Consider the following 22,991-nt stretch of genomic DNA (forward strand, 5'->3'; position numbering starts at 1 on the left):
ACATTGGTAGATGTGCAGGTGAACAAGCCTCTGATAGTGTGGATGATGTGATTAGATCCTATGATGGTGTCCCTGGAATAGATACGTGCACAGAGTTGGTAACGGGCTTTGTTGCAAGGATAGGTTCCTGAGTTAGTGTTTTTCTTGTGTGGTGTGTGGTTGCTGGTGAGTATTTGCTTCAGCTTGGGGAGCTGTCTGTGAGTGAGGGATCGTCCTTCAGGATAGGTTGTAGATTTCCCCATGCTAATTTTTCCCCTACTGTTACTCACACCTTCTTGTCAACTGTTTGAAATGGGACATCCTGATTATCACTACAAACTTTTTTTTCTCCTGCTCATAACAGCCCACCTTAATTGATTAGTCTCATTAGAGTTGGTATGGCAACACCCATTTTTTCATGTTCTCTGTACAGGTCTCTGTATCTTCCTACTGTATTTCCTACAGCATGCACCTGATGAAGTAGGTTTTATTTAGCCCATGAAAGCTTATGCCCAAATAAATTTGTTAGTCTCTAAGGTGCCACAAATACTCCTCGTTCTTTTTGCTGATACAGACTAACACGGCTACCACTCTGAAACCCGTCTCCATTTAGACTGAGATCTGACAAGATTAAAATATTGCAGTAAGCTTCAACAGTATTTGCATTTTTTTCTGAGGCATTCCAGTATACTGGAGATCTTGATATTATTCTCCTGAGAGTTTTAGTAAGAGAAGTGTCAGATAGTAGCATACAACCAGATCTACAAATACTATTAGCGGACAGGTCCAGGTAGCAGCAGGAGGCCATTCCAAAGCCAGATTTGCACATATCTCCCCTGCATGTGATATCAAAGAAGGCAAAAGGGGAAGACAAGGATGATCCCTCACCTGTCCTACCCCTGGGGCTCACTGGCAAATGACCATATTGACCCCCAGTTGCATTCAGTGAGATATTTGTCATTTGATGCTGCAGTAGCCATGGTTAGGGAATGTGTCCATGGGGCACTGTTGGCAAAATGTGATATGAAGTCTGCATTCTGGTTGCTTCCAGTGCATCCCAGGGACTTAAAATGAAATCCAAGCAGGTTAGAGGGCCATTACTATTTAGATAGCCATGCTCAAGGGGTGCTCAGTGCCATGTGCCACTTTTGAATGACTCATCTCCATGCTGGAGTGACCAAGGGTACGTGAGAGTGGTTTGCCTAACACAGTGCACTATCTCGATGACTTCTCATTTGCAGGAAGGTTAGAAACAGACAACAGAGTTCATGGTGCAGGCATTTCAGAACCTAGCTGAGCACCTCAGGATCCTCTTTGCCACGGAAGAAACAGAAGGTCCAACCCAAAGTTTAATGTACCTGGGCATCAAACTGGCCACAATTCAGGGTGTTTCTAGGTTAGCAACAGAGAAGTTGGAATTGGTGAGGGAACTGCTACAGGCTCTTAAAGGGGCAAAGAAAATGACTAAGGGAACTACAGTTGGGCATGGGACACCTAAACTTTCCATGCCAGATATTGGGTCGTGGTCCAGCATTGTGTGTCCATCTTGCATCTGCCTCCTTTGGAGTGCAAAATCCCCACCAATTTGTCAGAACAACAAGGGGAATGAAAAATGACTTAAAGTGTGGAAAAGATTTCTGGAAGTGTTTAATGGAGTTTCAATATAGCGTTTGCACTGGTGGCTCAAAACTGAGCTACAGGAACAGTCTGACACCTAAGGAGGGACAGGTTTGGGGGTTGACTTTCAAGGAGAGTGATGTGCACAGAGGTGGCCGGAAAGCTGGGGGGCTCAGGGTATTACAGGGTATCACCTTCCTTGAATTTTTTCCCCTATATGGATGGCACTCATTATTTGGGAAGCAAAAACTTTCAGAAAAGTCCATTTCTGACAAGACAATGAAACTGCAGTCACTATCGTAAGTAGACAGTTGGCTAAGACTACTCAGGAAACAAGGGTGATGAGAGATTTTGTTTTACACTGCTTGCATTTTAACATTTTTTTTTTTGTGCAGTGCATGTCCCGGGAGTGGATAAGGGTGTTGCTGATGCTCTCTCTCAATTTCAGGCTGACAGATTCTGGAAATTCACCTCACTCACCAGCTCACACATCCACAGGTAATGCCTCAACAACTCTGAAACCTTGGCCCAAGTCTTCTGTAGGACTAATAAAGGACTCTGCTGCCCCATGGACTATGAGGGCCTATAAGGCCAGCCTTTCAGAATTCAGGTAATTTAGGGCACAGGAAGGGCTTCACCATGGATGGCCCATACTTACACACTAGGTGGTGTAATATGTGGTGTCTTTGACTTACTGCAATTTGGCTCTCTTCCCTGTCTCTGATCAGCTAGCAGGCCCATCCTACTGGAATAGGTTGGTAGGTTTCCCAGACCACTGTGGGCATTTCTGAGTGGAGAAACTCTTAGAAAGGTGGTCTAGGAGGGGCGGACAGGTTATCTGTAACACAGGAAACCTGGATAGAGTTAGTACAGGCTGTGCAGATGTGGGAGGGAGGCCATTTAATCAAGGGAACATTTGTTGTTGCTTTCTTTGGTGCTTTTAGAATGAGCGAGCTGGTGTTGAAGGAATATGCAAATGGCAGCTTGCACCCTGTAAAGGCAATGAGAACTTTTCTAAAAATACAGGGCTTGCAACCAGCACTATTGTTCATACACCACGATGGCAGCTGCCTGATGAGATACCAATTCGGCACAGTATTGAGAAAAACTTTGCACTACTTGACCCCCCCACCAAAATTGGTACTCTTTCTTTCAGGATCAGGGCAGCTATGTCACAGGCTGCAGGGGGCTTTGGCACACGGTAGGTGCAGGCAGTAGGGTACTGGAAATCAATGCATTACACGACTTATATCCGCACTAAAGTAGAAGACAAAATCTTACCTAACCCCGTGTGCTTTTTTATTTGAGAAGCTACACAAAATGTATGCAACATCTGGATTTGTGAGCACTATATACCACATTATGCCCAGAAGAGGGCACGCAGGACTGAAGCTGGAGCTCAGCTGGGTGTCGGGGCCAAAGCAGTTTGACTCCAATGGAAAGCATATTCCTAGACACTGGAACTTCAGTGATGGGGCATAGGACCATCTGTTATCAGCCGGAAGTTTTCAGAAATGAGGGCGTACATTTGGCGATGGAGGTTCTAACAGACTGCTACAGGATGTGATGGAAATGGACTGGACAGGAATTGTGGTACCAGACCATGTAGTCAGGTCGGGGCAGTGACCAAGCTAATTGCTGCACCCCCAGTGGCCAGTTTCCAGTGCAGTTAAGAGAATAAAATGAATGGTTCCCAGAAGTAAAAGACTTGGGATTTTTGTGCCTTGGGCCTCACAGGCCGAGGTCAGAAATTGTGGCCTTCAGGGCCTGAGGACTGGATCCTGCTCACCCCTCATGGAGGCGGAGAGGAGGGTGCATAGACTCAGAACTGAATCCTGGGGGGTAGGCTGAGGAGAGCCTATCCTGTAGTATAGGTTATATGGCAAGGAGCCCTGTAATTCTGGTGCCAGTTATGGGTTATATGACAAGCAACACTGTAACCAATTAAATGTCTGGTATAGGAGAGTATGAGGGAATAGGGAACAGTGGCACTCCCTTGTGTTACAGTTTAAGAAAAGTTGGGGCCTGCCGCTTAATTCCAGGCACGCATCTGTCCTCATTTTGCCGCTGTGTCCATATCAAAGGGGAGCCTCTGCTCAATCACCAGTGTTGACTAAAATTCTAGAATGCCTACCTGGCTCCTTTGATTGCACAAAAGCACATGAAACAATTCGACACCACAGTGTAACGAAGCACACGTTACTTTAATGTTAAGAAATGAGAGTTATTTCCCCTGAAAGTAAACTTCAGATTTGAAGTGATATTTATTTGCCAGAAATTCAAAAAGGAAACATGACTGCAAAAAGCATAGTGAACTACCAAACCCAAGAATAGCAAGATTTACAGCCATTTTCATTAGTTTAAGAATAAACCAGCCTAGATTTTATACTCAGCACTCTGCCATCTGAACTCATAGGGAAAAAAAACCATGGAAACTGTCAACAGTTCAGGTAAATTACAGTACACCATTCTCATTCCTGTTTTCAGTAGTGTTTTTTAGGGCTGGTACTTCATGAACAACAATTTGTACTGATGTTTAGTTTTGCCTTGAGTAACTCATGTGCTGGACAGCATTCAATGGTTAATTCCATTTTGTAGCCTCATCAACTTTTGTAACTCCTTTAATAAACAATGAAACATATAAAAGTAGATATACACAAGAGAACACAAATCAAGATACTGAGAGTGAGAACAGATTTCCTTGTTTACTAAGGTTAAACTGAGTCTCTGTTTATATTCAAGTTTTTTGCGACCAAAAGCTTTTTAGAACACTTTTGAATGCGGGTAACATCTTTTGGGATTACATTTAAATTAAAAAACAAAAGTCCACGTACAGTAGAACCTCAAAGTTACGAACACCTCAGGAATGGAGGTTGTTTGTAACTCTGAACAAAATGTTATGGTTGTTCTTTCAAAAGTTTGCAGACAAACATTGATTTACCACAGGTTTGAAACTTTACTATGCAGAAGAAAAATGCTGCTTTTAAGCATCTTAATTTAAATGAAACAAGCATAGAAATAGTTTCCTTACCTTGTCAAATCTCTCTCTTTTTTTTAAAAGTAGTTTACACTTAACACCATACTGTACTGTATTTACATTTTTTTGGGGGGGGGGGGGGGGAGGGGTCTCTGTTGCTGCCTGATTGTGTACTTCTGATTCCAAACGAAGTGTGGTGTTTACTTGTCAGTTCATAACTCTGGTGTTCGTAACGCTGAGGTTCTACTCTATGTGATTAAAAACCTTTAATCTGTAAACTAGAAAAACTGGAAAAAAAACCCTACAGTTTCCCTGTGTCCAGGCACAAACAAATTTTGACTTAAATCACAAACTTAGAACTTTTGTATAAATGAATATAAAACACTTTCTTCCCTGAACTTCATTGGAAAAGTGATATGGGGGAAAAAAATCTCAGACTTTTTTCATCACATTCTTAAAAGCATATGCTGTGATGGGATGATAAATCACCGCCGTTTGAATACAGTCTCTTCACCGCTGCTTGTAATTCCACCAATGGATCAGAAAGGGCTGCACTGAGGTCATGGAGGAAATGGCTGAAAATGCGTCTCTGTGTCGTGGCTCTATTTTATCTTATTTTCAGATGAGGGAGCGCAAAGGAAGGCGACACAGGCAGGGACTCCTACATACATGGAGTGAGGAAGGGATCAAGTTTACATTCTGCTCACAGAGATAAAAGGCTTGATCTTGAAAGATGCTGAGCATTTTGCCCCCAATCCAGCAAACAGCACATGCTTCACTTCACAGGGACTACTGGTGCTTAAAGTAAAAACATGTGCTTAACGCTTTGATGGATCAAGGGTCAAGGTGCTCAGCAAACTGATAAATTGAGGCCACAGTGACTAGATGGTGGAGTGAGACAGCTGAAAAGCCCTTACTGACAGCATACATTCTCCAGCAACCTCTACAAAGCTACAGGCAATTGGCCATATGGCCAGTATCAGTCAGAGCTACTTCAACAAATTGAGTGATGATATTTAAAAATTTTCTACAATTAGTCTTAAGGAGAGTTCTCAACAAAAAGCAAGTGAGTGACACTATAAAGGGGTTTCTATTTCTTCACTTGGCTGTTTCTACATTCTCTGTCACCCAGTATTTTTAGGTTTTATTTCCAGCTCACTATTCTTAGGTTTTAATTATTATTTTTGGGGTCTGTTTTTTTCTTAAAACATTGGCACAGCTTTGCCAAGTGACTGAGTATCCTACAGAAGAATAGCATGCAACACTTTTCACATAACTTCGCTGAGACATGATGGTTGGTTTGTTTGGTTTCTGTTTCCTAACTTCATGATGTAATGTAATCCACCTGGGTTAATCCTACAACATATGTATTCTGTAGCAAATTCTATGGCAAACTGTGGCAGCAGAGTGGAAATTCTGTGGCAACTTAATTCAAATTAAAAAAATTAAGGTTTTCAATAAAATGAAAAAAAAATTATTAATTCAGTTTATGCTCTCCTTGCAGTTCCAGTTGTGAACTTGCAAAGTATTTTAGTACTGACAATATATAAACTACAACATAAAATTTGCTAGGGAGAAATGTGTACAGATGACTTGAGAAGAGGAAGAAAATTTGCAACTGTGGGACATCACCTGGATATCGCTGCTATATAATAAGCAGTGAAGTTTTAAAACTTATTAGGTTTCAAAGCTAAAACCATTAAGATTAAACAGAACAATATACAGCTTCCACACATTTTCAGGCTGCCTACAGTCTCAGGACAGCAAAGCTGCACCTTTTTATAGATTCATAGTGTCTAAGGCCAGAAGGGACACTTAGATCATCTACTTGACCTCCTCTATATCACAGGCCATTAAATTTCATCCATCCAGTTATTCTGAATCCTATAACCCTAAAGTACAGCTTGTGCTTGGATAAACACATAGCTTCCAGAAAGACATCAGTCTTCATCTGAAGGCATCAAGACAGACAATTCTTGGTAGTTTGTTCCAAAGGTTAATCACCCCCACATATAAAAGTCTGTGCCTTATTTTTAATTTGTATTTGTCTGGCTTCAGCTTCCAGCAATAGGTTCTTGTTATGTCTTTCTCCACTAGATTAAAGAGCCTGTTAGAGGTGGTCTTACCGCCCCATGACCATGAAGGAACTTATATACTGATTAAGTCACCTCAATCTTCTTTTTGATAAACTCAACAGATAGAGAGCTCTTTGAGGACTAGAGAAAATGCCTTAAAGTGAGACACACAAATTATTTAAATGTGAATAAAGTAGAAGAGAGAGACTTTTTACTGCAATCATAAGGGTTAGAAACTTTTTTAAAAAAAACTGAAAAAAAAAATGTAGAATTTACTGCACAATCACTGTACAAAAATCTTATGACCAGAGAATACACAAGACCCTGGTAATTGCTAGCGAAGCATTGTCCAGGGAGAAAGATATTAACATCTCCTTTTCATTACTATCACAGTTTTCTTATATTTTTATTGGCAATGGTTGAGTGTAATACTTTATCTTTCAGATTCTAATCATGTTGCAGTTTCTCAGATTAGAAATAATCATTGCAAGTTTTGGGAAGGAAAACAATAGGTATAGACTGGGTCTTTAGCAGACTTGGTTGGGAAAAAAATGATTTGCAAAAAAATTCAAAATTGCAAATTCATTTTCATTCTGCAGGTTTCAAAAGGAAGTCATTTTTCTTTTATTCAAAACAATTCGGGTTTAAAAATTTCTCTCATTTCTTTTGTTCCCCCTCCTGTTTCTTCCCTCCACACCACTCAGTCAGTCTCACTTCTCCTCCCCTCTATAACAAAACGGGGCTTGGAAGGTAAGGAAGAGGGGAAAAGATAAGGGGGGAGGAAAACTGATAAGCCAAAAGAGAAAAACCTAAATATTTATTCAATTTAATTGAAAAACAGAAAATTTAGAAGTTGCAAAAAAAATTTTTTTTTCAAAACGAGAAAAGGCCTTTATGAAAAATAGTCAAAATTTCAGCCAGCTGCAGTCTTCTCTCCAAGCAAGAGAGATACAAATTATAAGAACAAAAAAACCCATATATGGCAGCTTCCTTTTCAAGCACTACTCAGTTGTTCTGAGTGTTTCAATAAAGACCAAGTAAAATACAAATGGAAAGCCAGCGTATATCATCTTGTGCCTGTGTGAAGGAAGTAGGTTAATAACTTGGAGGGAAGCTATTTTCCAAGTTATCTACCTCCAAATATAACAGAGATAGAGCAAGATAACGAACAGAATGTTTTGCTGCATTAAGGTAAACTGCATGTCCTAAATAACAAGGGGTCATTAATGTTGCTTCAACCATAGGCGGTGAGTAATGGAGGCTTGAGGAGCCTAAGCCTCTGTCAACTTCATGCCGCTTGGGGAGGGAGGGAACAGCGGCACGTGCCCATGGGGCCTGTGTCCAAGGGCACTGGCCAATTTGGCACCCCTGGAAACATCTCCCCCTGCCACAGCCCTGTAGCTGGAGGTGTTCCGGCTTCCTGCTGTGGCCCCATCTCGGAACCATGGCGGTGGGGGCGGAAAGGAGCGAGTGGGGGTGGAAAGGGACAGGGGAGGGGCTCCGCTGCAGTCCTGGCCAGTGCCAAGCTCTCAGTTCTCCACCCACCCACCCCCGTCTGCCCTGGATGAGGGGGGGCTGAGAGCAGCGAGCAGGGCGCTAGCCTCCCCAAGGGGAAGCTTCACCCGCCACCCATGGCTTCAATGGTAAAATACAGGATTTAAAAAAAAAATTGTGTATTTACAACTCAACTAACAGCAAGTTTAGTGCAACTTGGTTTCATGGATTTTTTTTCCCCATAGAGTCATAAGTTTAATGAAATTCTGCTAGTTTAGGCATTAACCTAACAATTAACAGATGGTTTAGCAATTGTTCCGCCTTCCATTTAGCTGTGATGCTTGGAGTAACAGTGCAGATTGGGATCTGGAAAGAAATATACTGAAAATGATTCTTCCCCTCCTCCCCATGATCACAATTTTATGCACTCTATGTAAAAAACAGCCCTGAGAAACATCAGCACATTTTCCACAGACACTATCTATGGAATACCCACCACAACTTAAAATTTAACACCACTTTGCCATTCAGTTTAATTCACGCTTGGTCATAACTATTTGCATAAGTATTTTATAGATATTCAATACCTCAGATTCATCCATTCTTCTTCTTTCATTTAGCTCCTTCCATATCAGTTGTTTTAAATCTTTATGAGAATCCAACCAGCTCCCACAAAATTTTTTGTGAGGTTAAATTTTAAAAGGACTTAATGCTAACAAAAAAAAACCCCCTAATGTTATTTCTTTATACAATACGAAAACTTTTGTCGGGCTCCAGGTATCCTTGCAATATTTAAATAGACAATACCACAAGAACAACTTCCAAGTAACGCAGCACTCTTAACAATAAAGTACATCTGTTACACCCAATAACTACAACAAAGATACTCCACAGGGGAAAAAATTAGATCCACAACTCTCTCCAAATGCCTAAACAAACTGGTGGGCTTTGTACTGTGCCAACAAAGGTCAAGACATTCTGCTTATTCCTACTATGGAGGGAAATGAATGTCTAAGTAACGGGGTCTTCTCTCATGAAGAATGTGATGCCAGCAGCTCCCTCTCTCAAAACAGCACCAGAGTCTCCGTTGAATGCAACCTGGCAGTACAGTATAAGGAGATAGATGGTTTCTCAAGCAAGCCGTTCAGGACTTTACATGTCAGCCCCAAAACTTTAAGATACACATAAAAGCCAGGAAGAAGTTGATACAGTTCCCAAAGTTCTCATCTCCAAGTGAAATACTCTTAAAATAAATCACCTGCTGCATTCTTCACCATCAAGTCTCAGGTAGGTCATATTACAGTAAGCTAATCTCCAACATCTAATTTTAGTGTTTTGCCACATACAGTGCAAATTCCCAACTATCCAAATTAAGGAAAAAAAATAGACAAGAGTGATCTTATATCGTATACCCAACACATAGTTTGTGCTTTTACAAAAGTCTAACAATAATGGCACACAGGATGAAGTTATCTGCTGTACGCAGATTGCAAACTTTATGAGCAACAGTTTCGACATGTTATGGTTTCCACAGCATATAGTCATGTTATCTATCTTTTTTTTCCCCAGAAGTGTAAAGAATACTATAAGTTTCTAAATATAACCACATTAAAAGATTACTTACCTGCATTAACTATAGCGTCAATCTCAAGCAATGTAATGTCACCTCTGTAAAGAGAAACCTTCTCACTCAGACTTTTCTTCACCTGCAAAGCTTCCTTAGTGTTTTCATCTGCAAACCAAGAAAAAAAAGTTATGAATGATCAGAATATGAACAATTGTAACATCTTGCATTAGAAATTTAAAACACGGAGACAAGATTCAATAAAGGATTCCTATTACATTACCATTGTCAGCTTAACATAATATCTAATTATTATCTGTGCACCCACCCCCTGCAGCTGGAGCTGCTCTTGTGTGCCCCCACCCTGCAGCCTTGGCAGGGGCTGGAGCTGGGACTGTACCTTCCCCTCCCCTCGTGGCGGTGGGGCTGGGATTGGGACTGTCAGCCCCCTCCCCACACCTATGGGGATCCAGGTGTCATTCCTCCCCCTCCTGCCCTCTCTCCCCTCATTATTTTTTAATAAAAGTCACGACAGGTCAATTTGTGTTTATTGCCCGGACCTGTCGGTGACTTTTACTAAAAATAACTGTGACAAAAGTTTAACCTTAACTATGTGACAGGTTTCAGAGTAGCAGCCATGTTAGTCTGTATCCGCAAAAATAAAAGGAGGACTTGTGGCACTAAACTTGTTAGTCTCTAAGGTGCCACAAGTCCTCCTTTTCTTAACTATGTGGTTATTCTTAAGAAAAGGAGTAGTTATGACAATTTTCAGTTTTACCCCTAGAGGGCACTGATAGCCCAAAAAGGGACACAAGCACTTGATAACTACTGCACCAGTTCCAAACATAAATTACTGTAAATTTTTGCTTAAAAATAAAGCCCCTTAAATGCCAACAAATTATTAATCAATTTGTAAGCACCTAAAGGATAATAGGGTTATACAGAATAGCCAGAATGAATTTGTCAAAAAAAAAAAAAATCAAGCCAAACCAACCTAATTTCTTTCTTTGACAGGGCTACTGACCTAGTGGATTGGGGTGGGGGAAGTGAACAGCAGAGAGGAAATATTTTAATTTTAATAAGGCTTTACAGTCCCAAATGACATTCTCATAAGCAACCTAGGGAAAGATGATGATTACCGAGAGGTGGGTGCATAATTGGTTGAAAAATCATACTTCGATAGTTATTAATGGTTCGCTGTCAAACTGGGAGAGTGTTTCTAGTAGGGTCCCTCAGGGTTTCTCCTGGATCCCATACTAATCAATATTTTCATTAATGACTTAGATAATGGAGTGGAGAGTATGCCTATGAAATCTGCAGATGACAGCAAGCTGTGAGGAGTTGAAAGCACTTAGAAAACAGGATTAGAATTCAAAATGACCTTAACAATTGGAGAATTGGTCTGCAATCCAAAAAAACAGGAATTCAATAGAGAGAAATGCAAAGTACTATAGTTGGGAAGGGGGGGAATCAAATGCCCAACTACAAAATGGGTAATAACTGGCTAGGTGGTAGTGCTGCTAATAATAGTCTTGGGATTATAGTTGATCACAAAATGGATTAGGAGTCAACCATGTAGTTGAGAAAAAGGCTAATGTCATTCTGAGGTATATTAACAGGAGTGTCATAAGAAAGACACTGGAGGTAATTATTTCACTCTATTCAGCAGTGGTGAAGCCTCCGCTGGAGTACTAGGTTCAATTCTGGATGCCGACATAATGGAGAGTCAAAAACAATGTAAGGTTTAGAAAACCTGACCCATGAGGGAAGATTAAAAATACTGGGGCTACTTAGTTTTGTCACACATACACACACAACGACTAAGCAGGGACCTGATAAGTTTTTAATATGTTAAGGGCTGTTGTAAAGAGGATGGTGATCAATTGTTCCTGTCCACTGAAAGTAGGACAAGTAGTAAAATGGGCTTAATCTGTGACAAGGGAGATTTATGTTCGCTATTACAGAAAAACTTGTAACTATAAAGATAAATCAAGTTTTGGAATAGGCTTCCAAGGAAAGTTGTGGAATCCACATCACTGGATGGCTGGACAAAAACCCGTCAGAGATGGTTGAGGTAGGACCAAGTAAACCTAAACACAGTGGCTGGACTTGACCTCTCCTACGTTTTTACGATTCCATATCGGAACACAGAAAAAACTCTGTAAGTAAACATTTTTAGAATTAGTTTTCATGTGTGTTTATTTGGTTACTGCCATGGCACAAAAAGCAACACACACACACACACACACACACAGGGGAAGTGGGGTGGGAGAATGAGGGGAATCTTAATTGCAGCATTAGTTACTGAAGCTACTCTTAACTACGAGAACAGCTGCATGAACTCCAGCCTTTAGGGAAGAAGCAAACAAGGATAAAAAATGATAGAAAAAGAAAACCTAAGAAAAACCTAAACAGGCCCATCATAATTTATATGAATGATTTGCAAGGGTCACACAATTAGCCCAAACACCCCAAACACATAGAACCCCATCATTACGTCAGGGCTGTAACCAGTGCGGGGCAAGCAGACCAGCAGCCCAGGGTACAAAACAGTGGGGGCTGAAAAATGGAGCAGTGTGGGGAGGAGCACATGGAATCACATGTCCCCACCCCCCAGATTTCTGCCTTCCATTTAGCACAGAGGTTTTCAAACTGTGGCGACGTGCCTCACAGTTTGAAAGCCATTGCCTCCTGCCAGGAACCAGCAGATCAGAAGCTGGTGGGAGCCACATGGCATGCTCAGGCCCCTAGCTTTCTGCACTGTGGGAGCTGGGGTGCTGGCTGGCAACCCTCCTTGCCCTGTTTCCCAAGCCGGACTGCCTCTGCATGGCCAGGCGCTCCCCAGGCAGAGTGGGTGGCACAGCTCTGAGCCTTGTCCCAATGCACTCTTGCCAGCTGGCACTGGGTTCCTTCGGGGGAGAGGCAACACATCCTGGAGCCAGCCCTTATCCATAGAGCCCAAGGGGCGAGCTCCAGGGGGCGGTGCCAGCCATCGCCAAGCTCTTTCAAAGAAGTGGTAAGAGCACGTCAGGGGCGCAACTCGGAGCCGTGTCATTTGCCCTGCCTGTGGAGTGCTCAGCCCAGCTCAGGGAGCAGGGCAGGGAGGGCTGCTGGGCAGCCAGCACCCTGGCTCCAACACTGCCAAGACCCAAGGGCCTGAGCAGACCAGGTGGCTCCCACCAGGTTCTGATCCACGAGTTCCTGGCAGGAGGTGACAGTTTTCAAATTGTGGAGCACACCCTCACAGTTTGAAAACCTCCTGTGCAAATGGAAGACAGAAATGGGGGGGGTAAGAGCGGGGAGAGAAACGTGACCCCATGTGCCCTCCCACACATCACCTCTGGGGCGTGCAAATATGCTTGCTCACCCAGGTGCTAGGGTGCCCAGCTACAGCTCTGCATTACATACAGAGCTGATGATGGGCAACCATCGTGAATAAATCTAAAACTGTAGGTAGCAATCAGAAACAGTCCAAATGGTCTAAATCACTGAGGGCAAGAGACTACACACCCATTAGGCTTTACACACTTCTGATTTAAACATTTTTTGTGAACTTAGAGTAGGAGGAGGGAAATTCATTGTGCCTTCTGATTATACATGTTGCAGCTCATCTCAATTTTAGAGTATAAAAGGCAGATGTTAGATCTGTCCATAATTTATCAGTACAGACTTTGTCATGTTTTAACCCAGTAAACCAAACATACGTTCATTCCTGTACTGTGGGAGTCTGCGTCATAAGTACAGTACTAAGATGACATTTTTAGAGTAATTTTGCTGGCGTATTATAGTTGTCACCCCTCTCTAGGCTTGGACTCAAGCCCACATCAAATCAAGTGAAACTGAACTGTTAAACTGACAATTTAATGAGAAGACCTTTCCAACTTCAATGAAATGAAATCCTTCATTACAAAAAGAAACGCTGAAGGGAAGATTTAGTGAGAGTAATGAGAGAAATGTGTAAGATTATGGCACACTTTCCTTCCAACCACTTTGAGCTATTTACCAATCCTTACAATACTTAGTTTCGCTCTGATTTGTGCTTGAAGAGTTGATATTTCTTCTACCATGCAGGTGGCCAAAAAATATAATCTCATTAACTCTGCTTTAGACCATGAGCTTCAGTCTGAAGACAAAAGCAACCTTTTCTTATTCAAGCTTTGAAAGAACTACCACCTACAGCCATCAACATTTGTAAGAACAAAGATCGAAATTTGTTGACATCAACAATCCAAAACTCAGACAAGCACTTAGGGGATGGATGGTGCTGGTATTTGTTCAAGAGCCATACATCCAGCCATTATCTAAATCCATTTTTCACTGCACATAGCTATCTCCCTTCCAAATGTTCATCCCGAAGACCCTATATCACAATCTCCACTTTTGATCAATGACTGTTGGATTCTCCTGTCACTTCGGTGGATGAGCATTCAGCTAGCATTGACGTGAGTTCTGGGTTTGTTTCTATGGATTCCCACGTGGGAAGCAAGTCCGATCCTGGATTTGCAAATGTGACTGCATATATCTTTCAAGTGTAATCATGGTTGGGGAAAAGGTTTGAGGCACTGGCCTTACGATATGCTCTCTTCTCCTGCAGAGACCTCACATACCTCTCCTTAAAAGTGGGCATGGCCTCATGGCACGAACCTCTCCATCTGTATCTGTCCAGTGCAACAAGTTCCCAGGTTCTAAGGTCTATCCTGAATTCTTAGAGGTTGGTCTTCAAGGTATCTAAAGACATGTCGACCTTAAAATGCATTCCTGTGCTCAGCTGACTGTATAGCACTGCTTTCAGTATATACGTCTGACCCAGCAAAGTTGAGCGCTGATGAGCATGCTCTCGATGCCAGGGATTTGCCACCTCCCAAGGACTTCAGTGTTGGAGATCCTGTCCTGCCACTTGATGTTACATATCGATCTTAGGCAGCGAAGCCGGAAGCTCTCCAGCTGCTTGATGGGATGTTGGTAGAGTATCCATGTCTCACAGTCACAGAGGAGTGAGGTGAGTACAACAACACAACAGATTTTTATCTTAATTCTGTGGCAGACTCCACACTTCCTCCAGAGCTTGTGCCGGGTACTGAACGATCTCATCATATACCCTGGCATGGCTGGAAAGCATGCCGCCCAGGCAGCAGAATTTCCCAACCGAGTTGAGGGTGTGTTATCAGTTGGGTTGATGGGATCATGCTGCTCGTGACACTGGTGGCCTGGTGCTGGTACATGACCTCTGTCTTTTTTCAGGCTGGTTGTGAAACTGAAGCATTTTGACTGCCAATGGAGCAGCGCTGCCCCACTAGGTTTACTTGTTCTCCTGAGGATAACTGCTTCTGGCTCCTTAAAGGAAAGCAGCTGGGATGGAATTCCACCCCCGTTAGCTAACACGGGTGGTTGCTTTATGATTCAGCATTGTGAGGAACTGTATTAGGTGACAGTTTGAGGCAGTAGGGGCTGGGTTGAGATCTACGAGATGATTCAGAAAAGCTCTGACTCATCTAAAGCAGCGACATGCTCCTTTGAAGTCTTCTCTTTAAAGATACAGTCTTCACCAAGCCAAGAATATGTCTAGTGGGAACAGCAAGCGACAGAGTTAGAATTCTTGCATGCTATTGGTTTCTTAATGTTTTCAATATACAAAATGATCATTCATCTTTGGTTCTCAAAGTGCTTTATGAAAGTGAGAGTGTGCAGTATAGCATATTCAGAAAACAAAGTATCTAACAAGCTATTTTGAGCATGTCCCAAAGGCAAATTTTTGAAAATTCTATACTTCTTCCAAACCTGAGCCGCCAGATGCCAGTGGATTGGAAGCTGGTGGAAATCGCTCAGCCCATTCAGGCACCTGGTTGTGGGAGCCAAAGTGCTGTCTGGCTGTGGGGCAGCCCTCCCTGCCCCCCAAGCTGGGTTGCCCCTGCATGATCCAAGGTATGCCCCGTCACACTATTGCCTTTCCCCTAAAGGAGCCAGTACCAGTTGTGATGCTCCCTGGAGCTGGCTCCTGTGCACAGAGTCCACCTGCCATGAGATGCTCCGCAAGGCTCTTGCAGCTCTGCTGCTGGCAGCTGGGCTCTGTCAGGCATTGCCTGCTGGTGCCTTCAAGGGAGGGGCAAGAGCACATCAGGGGCACAGCTTCAAGCTGTGCTCCACACCCTGCCTGGGGACCTGGCTGTACAGAGGAGGCTCGGCTCAGGGCAGGGAGAGCCAGTAAGCTAGCACCCGAGTTTCCACAGCAGAGAGCCAGAGGCCTGAGCGGGCTGGGCAGCTCCCTCCAGCTTCTGATCCACTGACTCCTAACAGGAGGCGATGGTTTTCAAACCGTGAGGCACGTCGCCACAGTTTGAAAACCTCTGTGCTAAATGGAAGGCAGCAGTCTGGGGGGGGGTATGTGACCCTATATCTCTCTCTCTCTCACATGCACACGCACACCCCACTTCTATAGGGCACAAACGCGCTTACTCAGCCCTAGGCATGACTCTCTCAGTCATATGATTTAGTTGGGGATTGGTCCTGCTTTGAGCAGCGGGTTGGACTAGATGACCTCCTGAGGTCCCTTCCAACCCTGATATTCTATGATAAACAACCAAAAAAAGATGAGACAACCTATAGCTGTCGCTACTGCGCCACCTTTTACACTAAATTATTTGTACACAAAAGTTTATTCGGTAGTAATGCATTTAAGACAACTAGAAGATTACATAAATGTAATGCTACATACTGTTCCCACACACTGGTACTGCACAGATCTGATTGTATAAATGCCACTTCCAGCAAAAAGAATACTGCGAAGTATGTCAATATGATGACATTTTTGCATAATTTAAGCCACCAACAGATTTAAGTCATCTCTACATTTGTCTCAAGGAACTGACTTTTGTTTTCAATTGCAGTTTTGTTCCTAGGGCTACTGTCACATTGTCATCAGGACACTGTTAAATGTCTTACTTAAAACCCAAGAAAATCCACACAGAGGTATCCATAGGTTGAGGATCAGACTGACGATAATCTGAAATACTTAACTATTTTCCTATTATGAAGAAGAATGTTGTGCTCTCTTTTGCAAAGTATGTTATAACCGGTTTCAGAGTAACAGCCATGTTAGTCCGTATTCGCAAAAAGAAAAGGAGTACTTGTGGCACCTTAGAGACTAACCAATTTATTTGAGCATAAGCTTTCGTGAGCTACAGCTCACTTCATCGGATGCATTTTCCACAGTATGCATCCGATGAAGTGAGCTGTAGCTCACGAAAGCTTATGCTCAAATAAAATGGTTAGTCTCTAAGGTGCCACAAGTACTCCTTTTCTTTTTAAGTTATAACCAGTACCCACTGGAGTTGGTTGCTGATAACTGTCATATAACAAGGATATTAATTTAGGCGATTGATCTGTAGCAAGTGACAGGGATCAGTAAATAAAATTCAGGGTCACACCCGTATTACCAGCAGATTTTTAAAAAATTGTTGACTGGTATTCTTTGGCTTCACTGCAAACTTCTAAGTAACATTGTGAGTTCTGGCTCAAGATACTGTACACTCGCAGGAAACTAATTAAAGGTAACTAATTTGATGCACATGGGAATCTTAAAAAAATCAAAATACTTGACTGGAAATTAATACAATAGGTCCACAGAACTTAATGTCTAGCCCCTTCACTGTTAAAAAACAAAAAGAAAAAACGAATGAAGAGAACTGGCATTGAAAAAAAAATACAGCAATTCACTTCTGATGTCACTAGCTTCTGAACTGAAGGGAAAAGAAGTCCTGTACAGTTCTATACTGCTATTAGCAGTAAGGAACATACCTAATTTTTAATTTCCTACTGAGCCAAATAAAGAATGACTTGTTGAAGTTACATATGGCAAGTTTGTGTAAGTGGCGGGAGCCTAGTCAGTCTTTAATGCTATGCTTATCAACCCCCGAAAGGCTGTTTGAACTGTAGGGAATAGTGAGACACTTAAAATACCCTAACATGCTGCAGGAGCCTATCACTGGATCACAATTTATAAATTATGGAACGGACATTAATAGCGGCCTAAAAGGAAAATGAAATTACATTTTATCATCTGTGTAGCACAGAGCTATTCACAATGAAATAATCATCTCACTATGGTTTTAATTTTTTTTTCTTGGCTACACTTCACAAAACATAACTAACTGGTGCTTGAAATAGGTAACAGCAGGACATGTTAATGAATCTTTTCTATTTTTCTTTGAGTGCCAGGTATTTTAGAGGTGAACTACTAGACCTTCCCTGTTACCACTTGGCTGAACCCTTTTGTCTCAATAAACAGGCTTTTTTTTTTTTGGTTTCAGAGTAACAGCCGTGTTAGTCTGTATTCGCAAAAAGAAAAGGAGGACTTGTGGCACCTTAGAGACTAACCAATTTATTTGAGCATGAGCTTTCGTGAGCTACAGCTCACTTCACTAGATGCATACTGTGGAAACTGCAGAAGACATATACACAGAGACCATGAAACAATACCTCCTCCCACCCAACTCTCCTGCTGATAATAGCTTATCTAAAGTGATCACTCTCCTTACAATGTGTATGATAATCAAGTTGGGCCATTTCCAGCACAAATCCAGGTTCTCTCACCCTCCGCCCCCCCCCCCCCCCCACACACACACACAAACTCACTCTCCTGCTGGTAATAGCCCATCCAAAGTGACCACTCTCTTTACAATCAAGAAGATGACAAAGACAATTTCCTCCTGTTAATGATTACCCATTAGAAGTGTTGTTGCTCCTTTGCCCAGCATTAGACTTTGGGGCTTTGTAGTTAGTTGGTTTCCTAATGAAGGAGGATTGATGACGGTCTCAGGGTATTTTCTACTTCTGTAACCAGTTTCCGAGACTTACAAAATTCCTGTTTACCTTGAAAAGAGGTGTCAAAAACTGTACACATGTAAGTCACTTGCAGAAACTTAGCTAAGACTCCACAGAATCAAGACCTGTTGCCACAAACAATTCCCTTCATCTCATCTTTGTTTCCACCTTTAGCACACTAATTGTCACTGTCTGCACGCAGTGCTTCATTCAACCGGAGAACCACATACCCAGTTGACGAACCTAGTGCTAGACTCCTTATGCCAATGAGAAAGGTATGTTGTCTTCAAGATATGGAATCTGGCATACTGAAATATAATATTCTCTGGAGCTCAATAAGAACAGGCCAACAGGTTCTCAGACTTCATGTTATTATACAAAACAACGTGTGTGTATATATTATGTTAATTAAATCAAATCAGTGAAAGATTTACCGTCCACTTCAAGTGTAATGAAGTTATTTCTTCCTCTGTTGCAGTGGTTCAGACTTTTGTACTGGTGACCCCTTTCACACAGCAAGCCTCGGAGTGCGACCCCCCATTATAAATTAAAAATACTTTTAAATATATTTAACACCATTATAAATGCTGGGGGCAAAGTGGGGTTTGGGGTGGAGGCTGACAGCTTGCGACCCCCATGTAATAACCTCGCAACCCCCTGAGGGGTCCCAACCCCCAGTTTGAGAATCCCTGATCTATTACTTAGGGTTACCAGATAGCAACTGTGAAAAAACGGGACGGGGGTGGCGGGTAATAGGCGCCTATATAAGAAAAAGTCCCCAAAACCGGGACTGTCCCTTTAAAAATGGGACATCTGGTCACCCTACTATTACTGAAACATGACAAAGTGTGTACTGATAAATTACTGACAGATCTGGCAGCTGCCTTTTATACTCTAAAACTGAGATGACCTGGCAACATGTATAATCAGAAGGCACAATGAGTTTCCCTCCTCCTACTCTAAGTTTACAAAAAAAATTTAAACCATAAGTGTGTAAAGCCTAATGGATGTGTAGTCTCTTGCCCTCAGTGATTTAGACCATTGGACTTTATTTGGTTTCTACCTACAGTTTTAGATTTATTTAAGATAGTTGCCCAGCAACAGCTCTGTATGTAATGCAGAGCTGTAACCGGGCGTTTTAGTGCCTGGGTGTGCAAGCATATTTGCACCCCCTAGAGGCGACGTGTGAGAGGGTATGACAATATTGAAATTGTCTGCTAAAAAAAAGATGTTGACAACCATCAAAAACATGACATTTTTAGTGCGTTAGCAATAGTCCTGACACACAACACCTCACTGCTTACTAGAGAACTGCTGCCCCTCTCCCATCAGACAGAAGTTCTACCTTACATATAGTTTCAAAATATAAAACCCTGAAGTGGGATTGGTAGTGGAAAAGGGAAAAAGTGCCTGGGGATTATACACTGTAGAGCATCTCTGTCTTTCCATCTCGTAGTCTCCACCCCAACCCCGACCCCCCCAATTTTTCCTTCCTTTCTTCAAAAGTTTGACAGTGACATTAAAAGGCGATATTTTACATGACTGAACATGCTCCATTTGAAGAGGAAATGATGCATTTGCTGATTGTACACACACAGTAGCCTGCCAGTAAGGAACATGGATGTAGAGGGATTGCAGACTTCCTGGAGGCCAAGAGCCACCTGGAAAGCACATGCAGTTCAGACAGGGGTGAAAGTAAGTTAAAGGATTTACCAGTACTCCAGAGTCCCAACCAGGAGAGGCGGGGCCTGGCCCTTTAAATCAAGATTTGAAGGCCCCAGGGCTCTGGCTAGAAGCCCCGGGGTCTTTAACTTACCCCCAGAGCTACCAGCTGCAGAGGTGACTGGGAGCCCCAGGGCTCAGGGGCAATTTAAAGGGCCCCGGCCACCGCGGCGCTCCGGACCCTTTAAAGTGCTGCCAGAGCCCTGCCGCCACTACCCCAGGGGCTCCGGCAGTGGGGCTCCCTGCAGTGGCCAGAACCCAGTCCGGCACAGTGTACTGGCTCTTGCCGCTATGCCGTACTGGACTGTACCAGCTTACTTTCACCTCTGGGTTCAGAGCAAAAGTATGTGCATCTAACAGGTTTCCTAGGTGTCAAACTTAGGGGGTGGGAGCTGTAACAAAGCCTTAAATTAAGCAGTCAAAAATCATGTGTGTGTGGTCTATGGAAGGAAGCAGTATGCATTTGGCACAGAGTCTGTGAGCCCTGCCCCCTAGAAAGGAGCAGATGCTCAAAATAGCTAGTTCTTGGGATGGGAAGTGATTCCTTGCCTGAAACTCCTTGGGGGAGGGAGGAAATTCAAGTGCTTGGATGCTGTTAGTTCCAACCACTGACTCCACAACACTGTTTTCTCTTCCATATGAGAAACCAACCTGCAAGGCCCCAAATTTTGGCCAATGCTCAGCCAAAGGGGCAAGCAGATGAACTGAAGTGGGCCCCATATCTACAGAAGAGAGGTGAACAACTGGGTAGTACATCTAAGGACTTATAAAGCTGGTTTCCAGCATCTAGTATGCAGAATTGAAGACAGCTGCAAGCATGTTTGGGTGTCTGTTTGTGTGGGTGTGGATGGGGAGAGAAGAAAATATAACCTAAGTTTATTCTCCCCAACCTGTTTCTGCACTTATTTTCTTGCATGGCAAGTAATTAGTGCGTAACTTTCTAAATGTTTGTCAAAACAGAGGTGCTGCTGATTGCGAGAAGCAAACATATTGAGAAACAGAGGAGTTTCTTTCTCCTCACCCAGAAGAGGAGTCCACCAGGAGCAAGTTCTGCACACTTATCTTGTTCACTAGACAGCACCACTTAACAAAAATGGAAGAATTAAATGATAGTTTAACATTTTCCTGTTGTCAGTTTGCAAATTTTATTTTTTGCCCAACAAAGCAACAAGAGCATGCACTCTAGTAGGCTACTGTTATACTTCAGGCAACTGAAGCCTTTTAATGCAAATTTCTACATCTTTCTCCCATTATGGGTTTTCCTTTGGTTATACAATGTATCGCTCCTAAAAAAAAGGATAACAGACAAAAGAGGAAGGTTTTGCCGTTTTCCCCCCTAGCAATTTCAATATTTGCTTATACTTACTAGCTGCCTATTTAAAATGTCCCTGAACTCTTTGGACCTCATCTCCCAGAAACCCAGCTACCCTTTGAGCAGCGTTTTGTGACTCAGCTGCCACTTTTTAATTTTGTATTGTAAATTGTGAATACTTAATGGTGCCAAGTTTAGATTTTACAGCAGAAAGAACATTAGCATGGCTGTTTTCATAAACGTATGTTGAACAGGAAGCCTGGCAATTTTAAACTGCATCATCTCCTCATTCTCCTATAACACTTTCTCTCACTCCCCTCTTCACCACCTGCCTTGTTCATCCCAGTCCCCTGGCTGAGGCTCACTTCTGTTCCACAGTCCCCAGCACCCGCTATGTGCGGTCACAAATATCTGAAACATTTTTCAAGAGAATTTTCCAGACATTGGGGATGGCAGCCGATTCTTTATGAAGTATCCCTCCTGCTCGCACTCTCCCTCTACCATTCTTTCCATTTTACCCCTCTTCCCCATCTCATGAGATTCCTTTTTCCTTCTATCTTCTGTCACTATGGATTTCCCTCTCTCTCACCCTCAATGGGAGATTAATTTCTTCTTCAAACCACCCCAAGAGACACCAGGAGGGGGGTTGAACTGAAGCTGCTGTTTTCTCCATAAGGAGAGCTGAATGGTTGTGGAAATAAGCCACAGGATGTGACTACACTGCAGCTGGGAGGTATGATTCTCATTGCAGGTAAACCTACTGGCTAGCTCAGCTCAAGTGAGCATGCTAAAAACAGCAGCGTAGACCTTGCTGCACTGGCAGCAGCTCAGGCTAGCCACCCACATCCAAGCCTGCCTGACCCCCTGGATCCAATGTCAGGTGGCTAGCCCTAGCCGCAATGTATGAACTGGAAATCACACCTCCCAGCAGTAGCGCAGACATATCTCTTCTGCTGCTGTGGGTGGGTATCTCCAGCTGCTGAGTCCATGGTGATCAAAGACATTAACTGCAACCAAAACTAACTTCCTTACTCTAGCTATTCAGGACAAATAGGAGTATTAAGCACTATCTTGCTTGCAATGGGACTGTTGGGAAGTAGGATTTAAACTTCTGTTTTCACACTGATACACTCCAGTGTGAGTTTGTACACATGTGCAATGCCAGCAAAAAAGCTCAACTGCCTAAAACATAGCCGTGTAATTTAGTTCTTTCTAAATGTTAACTGAGTTGTCATAGCGCAAACACCCAAATTAGTCAACCTGGTTTAAAAAAACCCCACCATACAATCTCAATCACTTGATTCTCGATCACGCAATCTCCCAGCTAGACATTTTTACAGTGGATAGCTTGTCTAAAAATCTGATGTGAGCAGTGTGAAATGAAGAATCTGGAAAACACCCTTTCTTCCCGGATGACAGTTAATTTGCAGG

The 22,991-nt window shown here is 42.8% G+C and overlaps 1 protein-coding gene across 4 annotated transcripts in view; it reads right to left on the minus strand.

The window, feature by feature from the left end:
* The window catches only part of MACROD2 (mono-ADP ribosylhydrolase 2), a 1,333,204-nt gene that overhangs the window by 1,260,765 nt on the left and 49,448 nt on the right, over positions 1-22,991 (minus strand). For all 4 annotated transcript variants that reach the window (XM_048842624.2, XM_048842625.2, XM_048842623.2 and 1 more), the window contains exon 3: positions 9,767-9,874. In XM_048842624.2, the coding sequence (XP_048698581.2) occupies positions 9,767-9,874 (108 nt within the window). The remainder of the gene's footprint in view (positions 1-9,766; positions 9,875-22,991) is intronic.

The sequence above is a fragment of the Caretta caretta genome, chromosome 3 (assembly GCF_965140235.1).
Source record: "Caretta caretta isolate rCarCar2 chromosome 3, rCarCar1.hap1, whole genome shotgun sequence".
Taxonomy (NCBI): Eukaryota; Metazoa; Chordata; order Testudines; family Cheloniidae; genus Caretta; species Caretta caretta.